We start from the raw sequence: 11,280 nt of genomic DNA, 5'->3' as shown, positions 1-11,280 counted from the left end.
AGAGAGAGAGGGAGAGAGAGAGAGAGAGAGAGAGAGAGAGAGAGAGAGAGAGAGAGAGAGAGGATTGCTCTTTACCTCGCGTTCGTTTCGGACATTAAAATTCAAGAGCGGACATCATTGTAGGTGCGCGCGCACGAACGACGCAAATTCTATTAGAACGAATCCAATAAAGAAGCTGACTGCCTGCAACCGCGCACGTGAGGTTTCTTCCTCAACTTGACTCGACGGATTATCGAGAGATCGAAAGATCCGATAAAACTTTTTTTGGCTAGTGCTAAAATTGTTGTTGATTTGCGAAGAATCATTATTATTATAGATTTCCTAATTAACCTGTAAAAAAGTCTTTAGAATATTGAAAGGACACATTGAATTTGCTTTTTATTATTTACTCTCTGTCTGCAATATGGAATTTCCTTCTTCGTCTGTAATTTGGGTCTACGAACTTTGAACTATAGATTTTATATTGTTCAGTGTACTACACTGAAAAAAATTTATTAAATTTTAGTAAACATTTCTTTGAATAATTCTAGCTGAATATTTGCTTATAGTAAATAAATATATTTAGATAAATGAAAAAAATGATAGTTAAATCGAACTAATGGTATTTAATAAATATTTGTTTACATTTAGTAAATGTTCCGCTAGGACTATTTAAAAAATATTTATCAAAATTTAGTAAATTTTTTCTCAGTGTAGCAATGAGAATTTTCAAGAAGTGACACTACGAAGGGTTAATAATAAGTTTTTAACATCATAAAAGTTTATATTTTACTTATTTTTTTATAAATTTATATTTATTTACCAGAATTTTCACAATAAAAAAAATTGAGTATGCCTTTAAGATCCAACAGTACTGCTGGTAGAAGGTTAATATTACACGAAGGATATCATACGATATTCGACTTAATGTAGCGGCGACGTAGCGTTCGAGCTCAACGTTGCGGAATAACATGTCGATCGTGATTTCAACGATCGATGAGATAGTACATGACAAGAAGGGATGGAGGAAGACCGCGAAGCATCTCACAAGGAAGTCATCTTGTAGGTCGAAACCTGGTGTCCTCCATGCTCTTTTTTTCCCCTCGCCTTTCTTTCGCAATTCACTCCTCCTTTTTCACGACACAGTAGTGGTCGGGCCCGTTGTTCTCCTGTTTGCCTTTCACGGATGCTTACCGTTATACGCTCTCGCATTATTAGCGTAATCATAGCGCAGCTCGACGCCAGGAGCGCGGCCTACATTTTCTCAATGTATAATCAATGATTCTTATTATTTCCCCCACTTGTTACGGATGATCCTTTTCTCTGTTTCTGCCGCTCTCATGTTGCGACGATATCGTCTAGAAGCCGAACAATTTACAATTTGCGCGCGTGTGGTTTTAGCAAATATTTATTTAAAACGAGACACAGTTTATTCGCACTGCGTTTTGTATTCGCTCATTTGAATACTCGGATTTCTCAGATAGCGAACTATTTTTGAATTTGCAATTTTTGCTTTCGAATTTTCGCAGACTTGTTAAATTCATTTTCCAAATCTGAGGAATGAGTATAACAAATAAAGCGATGAGATATGGAGGAGAAAGCCTTTCCACGGACTTTCAATGCGCCCATTGCACGCAGGCCTCTTGTTGCATCCCATACCTTCGGCATCCTCTTGGTCTCTCTTCGCTTGTCTTTCCTCATTGGCTTGCAGCACGGCGGATCTCTCCGCCGCCTCCGGAGGAAGAAAAACCTGACCTATCATACGTTGTCCTCTTCTCTCTTTCTCTCCCTCTCCGCCGTTCGCTAACGCCAGTCTAACGCCGCCCTGGAGTCAATCCTTTCACTGCCACGCGAACGGCAACTTAACGATGTCATTTCGGGCCAACGACCGCTGATGCGGTTCGAGCTACGCTTGAGCTCGAGTTCGTCCTCGATGCGACTATGAAAGATATACGCTCATAATAATCAAAATTAATAAATAAAAAGATTTGTGAAAATTATTTACAAACAGCAAAATTGATAATCGACGATTCATCATGAAATCTTCTTGAACAAAGACGAGAAGGATTATGACGATGTAGAAAGGATGAAAGCGCAGGACCAAATTTATTGGCAATGATTGCACGGACTATTGGCGTCTTCAGGCGCTGCCGCCGTGTGTACCTTCCTTCTTTTTTCTTTCTCTTTAATCGCGCGCGAGAGCGTGCTTCTGGAATTATTTATAAACCGGTTTTGTTTCCGAAGTCGTGTATCCCTAGACGGAAATGCCAATAACTCTCCTGGCTCCCGCGCATAAAAAATGATGAACAGGAACAAACTCCGCGAAGTTATCGCGCATCTCTGTAATATCTTATTCATATACTTACCATTATACTGCTCGTTGACATGCTGTCGGGACTTTTTCATCACGATAAATTGTTGATTTCACGACAAGGTATCGCCTAAAATAAAATAAATCTGTAGTCTTTCATCTCGAATCCTCGGATTTCTTGGATCTCCTTTCTTTTTCTCCCATTTCGAATCAACTTTTCTTTCGATTTGTATCTTTACCTTCTTCCCAATTCTTTGCTTCCTGCTGTATCAGCAATTTTTCGTCGTCGAATTTAATTAAGAAGTATTTTGATGAATTACAAAATTATATGATATTTTTTATTCTTTTGATAAATTTAATTAAAAGAAACTGATAGCTATTTAAATATATAATTTAATCATTTTATTTAGCTGACGCAATTACTATTGTATTACTATTTTTATCGCCGTGATAATTAATATGATAAAAAATATAACAACAATTATAATGAGTGGGTATAATGGGTATTGTGAAAAATATAAAATTACCAGTGCATGATTATCGTTGACTAAATAACCGCTAAAATAACAGGATAAACGATGAAAGAATTTCTTCGTTTATATCCTACTTTCTTTTTACATTCGAATAGCGGCCATCCAGCTACTCGAGAGATCAACGTGCGCAATATATGCTGACATCGACTTGAGATATGCAGATCATAAAGTGCTTGCCAATGTCTCAGCATGATTTTGCAATGGAAATCGAATACATCTCCATTACGAATTGCTGTACTCGAAGTTACAACAATCATGAAATAAATGCTCCAAGAAATAAGTAATTTACATTATAAGTAGTATTATTTATTATATTATATTCCGCTATTTAAATAATAATTATAATGATTAAAGAAAAAGAATTAGTTCTCAAGTTACACACGATAAGAAATATTATTAATTTTAAATTATCTTAACTACATCTTTTCGTTTTAGAATAGCGTGACCGAAACGATACCTAAAAATGGACTCCAGACTCTTACCTTTCTCACCTTAATCGCTAGCCCGCCTCCGTCTGACATTGCTATTAATTTGCTGGTGTTTTAACGTGTATTTTTATCTCGTACGTATAAAGACACAATCCTCAAAAGATTACGGCGCACGATCAATCACAGAACGTGAACGGGCGCGTTTGATATGCATGACAACGGTTTACACGTGTCAGAATTACGGGCGCGCGTTCAAAAGAAGCGGTGTGAAGCTGTATTTGCGGGTAGCATGCAAATCTTATGTGGACAATTTGCTCGTAAAAATACGGGAAGATATCACTGGATTTTCCCGCGTTTTTCCGCTCTCTCTCTCTCTCTCTCTCTCTCTCTCTCTCTCCTCTGTCTACTCTTCTATATTTTCACATATTCTTTATGCTTGATATGTTACGCAAGTTTGTTTATTTTCAGTTAAGTACTGTGGACTACTCTGTAGTCGGGCACTGTTTAACTAATATCTTTCTATCTTTTCATCCTTCTCATTCACTTTCGCCCATAATTCCATGGTTAGCTGGATAATAGTTACGTAACCGTTAACGCAGCCCCGCTCTCCCGCGGTACAGAGCAACCGAGCTAATCGTCAAATATTTGCTGAGCCGTATTGCAACGGTCCCGCCGCTATCTCGCTCTGCGTCTCTTACACTCTCCTCCTCCTCCTTTCCCCCTTGTCTTATCCATCTGTTTGTGCACGCGTGACGAATGCTTGCGCAGCAGCAACAGCGGCAGCACATCGTGGCATGAAGCACGGCGGCGACCACGGCCAACAAGATTTTCTCGAGACCTGCGAGTCCCTGACCAACCGCACCCTTCCTCTCAATGCGGCACGAACAAACGAGAGGAATGTCTTTCGATCTCGAGAGATGTGCTGTATAATGATTTTTTTTGAGAGATGAGATAATAACAATTGAATATTTTATTCTATATATTGATATGTATAAATAAGGCGAGATTTTGATTTTTAATTAATAGATATGATCGCATATATTTATGCAACGATTAGATAATTGTTGATTTTACTCTTTGTTTAAAGTGTGAAACTAAATTGAAAGAATATTCAGGTAATTCGCGGAATTGAATGCACGGAATACGTGCACATGCATAACAGTTGTTAATAGAAGGTCCACAACATGACAGGAAACATAGCTCGATTATTACAAGGTGATTTTTGAAAATCGACCGGTCGATGGTTCACGGTTGACCGCTTATCATACAGGTGCCGATAAGCGGATAAAGGTCAGAGAGTAGAACAACGTGGATGGTACCTTTTGCGATAGTACGCGCCGAGTTAAATATAAAAGCGCTGTGACACCGACTGCGCGTGAAATTGTTAGACATCGGGGCATCGCGCATACATCTCGTTATCCACGCTAATCTGCTGTTCCTCTGTTGACGTTGGTAATTTTATTTAATTACTTAGATCTGCGATGCAGCTCGAAGTAGAGTGTCGCATTATGGAAGCAAGGAAGTATAATGTTATATAAAAAAACATAAATATAAAAATGTTAAAGGATTGTACATCTTTAGACATAAAATACACGAAAAAGACAATTTTATTGAAGTATTTAAAAATTTAACTAGATGCAGATCTGAAAATATTTTTTAACAAATCCTCTTATATTTTATAAGAGTCCCCTGTTTATTTTTTTGCTTTATTAGAAAATATTTTTGTTGGACTATCAATATATCAATAATTATGTAGAAGTTGATTGCTAGAATGTCAAAACTTTTTGCAGCATTATTCATGAGGCTTGAGATGCTTACATAATTATATTCACGATTTAATAAAAAAATTTTCAGTTCTGTACCTAGCTAAATTTTTAGATACTTCAGCAAAATTGTTCTTTCCTTGTAGTATGCTTCTTCGCTTCTTTCTATTTTTGCTAATAATCTTATTTAATATGGATGTGTATATAATCGAGATATATTTTAGGAAATTAAGATGAGAGCATAATTTTTTATTTGTGAAAAACGTCGTGAGACGAAAAGCTTGCTTTCCGGATGTGCGATTAGATACACCCTTGATGTATTCCGTTTAAAGAATGTCGAACACACCCACATCCATGAATATTTACTACCGGAAATCATTCGACAAACGCGACTTTCCCGGTCTCCACTGCAGGCAAATAATGGTGACTTCGCGATAAGAGCTGTCGTCGCTGCGGTGCTTCCTGTGCGATGTGCCGGCATGCCGCCGTAAAAATTGTCCCGCTGTTATAATAAATTGCCCTCGCGATTCCCAGTGACGTCGCGAAAGAAAGTTTTCTGCTGAATCCGATGAAGATTCTTATAGGAAGTCTCGATGGAACGAGAGAGAGTCTACTGAGAAAGGTATCTCGCGACGGTTTTTGCTTGCGGGCAACTCGTAGATACGCTTATACTACTTTGTTCGCGTTACTTCCACGGGAAGATAGATCGCGGTTCATCTACAATCATTATAGTTATTGTGACCATACTGATTAATTAATTATTACACCAATAGTTTTATAATAATTGAAAACGTAGCTGGTAATTAGTGTTTGTTCTTATTATTCATTTAATACACAATAATTGAGAACAAACAACCATTATGTTACATCTTCATTAACCGTGGACCACAAACGTATTATTAAGGGAAGTTAAATTACCAATAGTTACATACAACTCACGTTTGTAACGTAAATGTTGCAATACGGGAAGGAAGATAGTAATTTCTCATAATAAGCTTTTCTATTTTGAACGTTTCAGTTTCCTTTTGCGTGAATAATTTTAGGCTGAATACCTTCGAGCAAAATTTTAATAAGTGTGTCATTATTTTTGTTACAGGACAACGAACAACTAATCACACTCGCGCACTTGTCAGATTACAACATCTACAGGATACCGAACGCCAAGCGGGTTTTCGGCGCACCCTTCGAGTGGGGCGCCTGCTTGAGGCCGAACAGCAACGCCGAAGCCGAAGATACGGAGGCTGGGGAGCCTGGGATCAAGGTCATTATTTTCGAGAACGAAAAATCGCGCACCTGCTGGCTCACAGCCATGAGACTCGCTAAGGTAAGAATGTGATTTCTTTTCCTTACTCCATTTCCGTTTTCTATTCGAAGAATATACGACTTACAGTACGGCGATTCAAGTGTCTCGTGAATAGTTTGGGATGGAAGCCTATTAACCTCAAAACTGGATGAGCCATTTGAACGAAATTGTTGCTTGTCCAAATGGAAATATTAGTTTATTACGTCAAGTGTACTCTCGGTAATGTCGATTAGGGTTACAACAAATGTCGGCAGATTCGCGTGGAAAGTGTATAATCAAGAATTAATAATACGGAGGGTACATAAATGACCATGCCAGCTTTAGTAAATAACCGCTACAATGTAAGGAGAAAGCTAATATCAACTGGAGAAATAGGTACTTAAATTTGCGGTGAGGATAATAACGCTTACAAAGTATTGCTGCAATATTTCGTTTCCCAGCCGATTCCGCGTCTTCTTGTTCGACTCTTCCTTTACAATGTGATCATCCCTCTGTGGACGGGCCATGGGTATCATTAGGTTCGTGATGGAGCCGGGTATAATGAGCCTTATTTTCTTTCCGTTCCTCCCCATTTCTACCGCGCCTGCGTTCGCGTCGAATGTCGAAACTTCTCCGTGAAGTTCAAAGAAGTTGCGTGACTCGCGCGCGGTTCGTGTTTAACAGAGAAAGAAGAACACTTCACTTTTGTCGACGTACGTACACACTATATCACGCAGCTTCAGCACGTTTCGTATGGCATTTTTCTTTTTTTTCTTTTAGAGTAGTCGTGGCACTGATACGTGACGGTGCATTTTTTTTGCTTCTCTCTCTTTCTTTTTCTCTTTTTTTTTTTTTTTTGATAAAAATTGAGTCATCGAGACTTTTTTCCTATCATCGTTGATAATAATATCAATTTATATTCAAGCGTAGATAGTCTTTGTTTTCTCTTTTTCTTTTTTTCTCTCTCTTTCTCTTTCACTTTAGTTGAAGTGTTCGTTGAGAAGAATAACTTATGGATGGTAACGGTGTGCGCTAGCAACGCGCGATTGGCAGTTTTGCCGAAGGAAAAGAGAGAGAAAGAGAGAGACTTTAGACTACAGCCGCCTACTCCTTATTACGCTACTCTTTACGGGCCTATTCTTCCTCAGGCTGAAGTGGCTGCTCAGACCGCCTCTCCAGTCCGGCGGTCTCCAGGAAGTAAAGCTCAGGCATGGCAAATTATCATTGTCCTATCGTTCGTAAAATGATAATCATGCTTGCGAAGCAAATTAAGAATTAAAAAAATAATATTTAATTAATGTACAAATAGCCTTTCTTTCGTGAGCTCTGAATTTGAAATTAAACTGGAATAATTTCAGCGATGTATTTACGGGGAAAAACATAATTTTAAATGGCATTTTATATATTTACGCTTTACGCCAAAATTTCCTAATATATAATAATTTTCATTGAAATAATTTTCATTTAATTGTCAGATTTAATTAATTTAATTCTCGCTCTTGATCTTGACGATTTTGTTTAATTTACACAACTGCTGTGTTTCTCGCAAGCGTTTCTTGCCTGCCTATTATCATCATGACTTATGTTCATTCCGAATAACGCTCGTGCTGGGTCAGATAGCAAATTCATCTGCCACGGGATGTAATTTGGAGATCTTGCACCAGAGAATCGTAACCCAATCTGTGTCGGTGCATCCTCCTCGAGAATCCGCCAAGCCATACTACCGTGGCTGCCGGCGAGCAGACAGGCCAGACTTGCCTAGTGTTTATCGGCCTCGTTGGTCATCCATGCCTGTCTACGTCTCTTGTCAGCCTATCTACCTACCTAGCCGCTCTGGATTTACTATGTGCTTTTCTCTTTTCTCCGGCTCTCAGCGTCTCTCGCTTAGCTCCGTCGTTCACCGTCATTTCTCTCTCTCTCTCTCTCTCTCTCTCTCTCTCTCTCTCTCTCTCTCTCTCTCTCGCTTGCTTGCTTGCTTGCTCTCTGTTTTTCAGCTCTTTCTATCCGAAGGGAAAAGGACGAGACGTCGTCTTGGTCGGTAACGGCACTAAGGTAGTACTTACGCGTGTCTCAGTGAGGCCTTTGTAATTCTTTCATCCGAGAAAAAGCTAGGAGTCTGATGAGATGCAGCGAACGAGAAGAGTTGGAAAGGCGGAAGGGTAAGGGAGAGAGAGATAGAGAGAGATAGAGATGGAAAAGGAGAAAGAAAAGAACAAATGAATGGGTAGGCTTGGAGAAATTTGCAGGACTCGCTTTAATCGAGAAGACATTGACACTCCCGTATCCTTTTGTGCTCCCTTTGTTTCGTCATTCTTCTCCCTCGTCTCGTTTCCTCATCGTATTTCAATCTTCGCAGACTTTGATTCACTTCACTAGAAATCTGCGAAGTCTAACAATAAGTATAGGGCTCGGATTAGTCTTTGTTAATTTGCGAGGCATGGAGTCCAAGATAGAAGATGTCACAATAACTTCAGTATTCTTATTTGTGTGAAAGTTTGAACACGTTTATAGAATTAATGTTATCTGTATTTAAGTTCAACATGGCGAAAGTAATTAAAATAGAAAACATGATGTCGATAGATTTATTAATGTAGATCAAAATAATGGATTAGAAAGAATAGAAGGCTCTCACGCGTAACCCGTCGGATTAATTCAGAACTAGGTTCCTTGCGAGACGATAAGTCGGTATAGCGATTATAAAAAATATGATTTATGATATTTATGATTGCCGCTGCCAATCATAAATAAAATATTGTTATTTCACATTAATACATGGTTGTTACCCGTCTCGAGAAATGATAACGATAATGAGAAAGTGAATAGATCAAATCGTAGCAATAAGAGTCGCGGATAAAGTTAGTCGCATATAATACCAGGTCGCTTTCTATCTACTCGATTACACGTATCTCTGTCCATATGGAGTTTCTTGCGATCCACGAATTATAATTAATTACACAGAGCAAGAATGATTCCAAGAATGAGTCGCGCTGACTTGCACAGTCATTTAATTACGAGGGAAACTTGTCGCGACTAATTAGTGGAGCAACTTTTCAACAGCTTTTAATCAATAACATCGTATTATCGGGAACGTGATTTTGTGATATCGAGGGATTCGACACGGCATTATCTTTCGTTTACTTAGAGTTCGTGTGCTTCGTTATCGCTCTCCGTTACTCTGCCGCTGATTAACGTTAGCATACATTCATGCCTTGCCGCTTTCCTCGTCGGCGCATTTCTCATCTGCGTTTGCGAATAATTGAATTACATAATTATTTCTCCAAACGCGCGCGCGCCGGTAATACTCCAGAGCCGCCTTCAATTAGTCGCTGCCACCCTTCATCTTCGCATCCACCTCGAAATGCGAAAGCGACGAATCCCGGTCTTCGTTTAAATTCTCTCACTTTCAGCGTTAGTTAAGCAAGAAGTGTGTGCGACGAGACAATCGATGACACGAACGAATATTTGAATGTGTTTTTAATCAGTAGGATATTTTACTGACATATATTGTGAAATGTGTACAATCTTTATTGAAATTTTACACAATCGTCAAATGAAAGTATTGATTCAATTTATTTTCTCCTCTGACTCCTCCGCCAGCAATATTGGAAAGGTACTATTGATCATGAATTCTAGTAGATAAATCTAGATCTGTAAAAAATACATAAAATATAGTCCGATCTCTATGATGTAACAATTGGTGATAACAATTCGTTAAAACTTTGAAAAATACATCAGAATTTTTTCAAATTTGTATATAATTCTAATTCAGAACAATAACAGAAATTTGATCCTTCTTTCGAAGAACCTTTATTGCTGACGGAGGAGTTAAAATTGCAAATTGTCAGGAATTGTGGAAGAATAATTTTTTAATGAAATTAAATGAAAATTAACAGAATTATTTATGAAATACAAGGGATGCACAACTCGAGAACTTATGCGAGAACTTTTTGTTTAACTTATGCATTAATATAAAAGTTGGAAAGTTATATTTTTGCTGTTGCTAAGCGAGTTCTCGCCAGTCACAAAGCTCGCCGGAATAATTTTCGTACCACGGTGCAAGCTACAGCCCGCATTGGTATATTAGTACTCCTATGCGTGTATGCGTGTGGGTGCCGTGCACGTCACGAGCAATTTACGTTTGCGTGTATGAGTGGGCGCGCGTGAGCAGTCAGTCGAGCATGGATGCGCCCGACTGTCTTGTGGGTCGATACGATGGTTATACCACTGCTGGGTCCTACGGTTATGCACACGTTCACCGTCATTATATCACGTGGCACCGTCTGTTCCTCCTGTCTTGTCTCGTCTCGCCGCGCGGTTGACATATACTTGCTCGTGCACAAAGTACATACACCGAAGTACACTACACGTTTTTCCCCCCTTTTTTTAACGAAATTTTTTATTTTTCCGGAATTAAATTCTTTGCTTTAATGGATTTTTCATTTAGGACGGAAATTTAATCTTTACTTTCTGATATTTTAAATAGTTACATAAATTTTAAAATTATAAAATTATATCTATTAATGTTAAATTAAAGTTAAACTAAAAAAAATCTGTTTGGAATTAATTAAAAAATGATATTTTATATTTTGTCTGCGTTTTTTTTGTTGTAATATATTTACAATTAAAATTGTAGTAATTTTTCTTGAATGGATAATTTATGGAATCTCTGAGCAAGGAAGTAAACTTCATTCATAAGTCAGCTTTACTTTAAATGACTGTTCCCTAGCACGTGGGCGATATAAGGTGCTTAGAGGAGCTCACACGGATTACCTTTGACTCAATCACGGAACCTTATCGTTGTGCTTGCGAAGCGTAGATATTTCCCGACGTAATGAATCGGTTGTTTCGATCGAATATTCCTCCTGCATTCGCAAGCTGCTTGCAAGAAATAGGATTATAGTTCGAGTCGAAAAATGGGTATCACTAATCTTGTTCGAAAAATAGATTCGAAGACATTTATTTATGTTTCAACATTATTCGAGAC

At 38.3% G+C, this 11,280-nt stretch overlaps 1 protein-coding gene across 1 annotated transcript in view; it reads left to right on the top strand.

Annotated features, from left to right (window-relative positions):
- Positions 1 to 11,280, top strand: part of LOC108688030 (growth factor receptor-bound protein 14-like) — a 223,553-nt gene that overhangs the window by 176,119 nt on the left and 36,154 nt on the right. The window contains exon 8 of the mRNA XM_018194103.1: positions 6,111 to 6,338. Within this exon, the coding sequence (XP_018049592.1) occupies positions 6,111 to 6,338 (228 nt within the window). The remainder of the gene's footprint in view (positions 1 to 6,110; positions 6,339 to 11,280) is intronic.

The sequence above is a fragment of the Atta colombica genome, unplaced genomic scaffold (genome assembly GCF_001594045.1).
Source record: "Atta colombica isolate Treedump-2 unplaced genomic scaffold, Acol1.0 scaffold224, whole genome shotgun sequence".
Taxonomy (NCBI): domain Eukaryota; kingdom Metazoa; phylum Arthropoda; class Insecta; order Hymenoptera; family Formicidae; genus Atta; species Atta colombica.
This window is presented reverse-complemented; position numbering and strand designations above follow the sequence as displayed.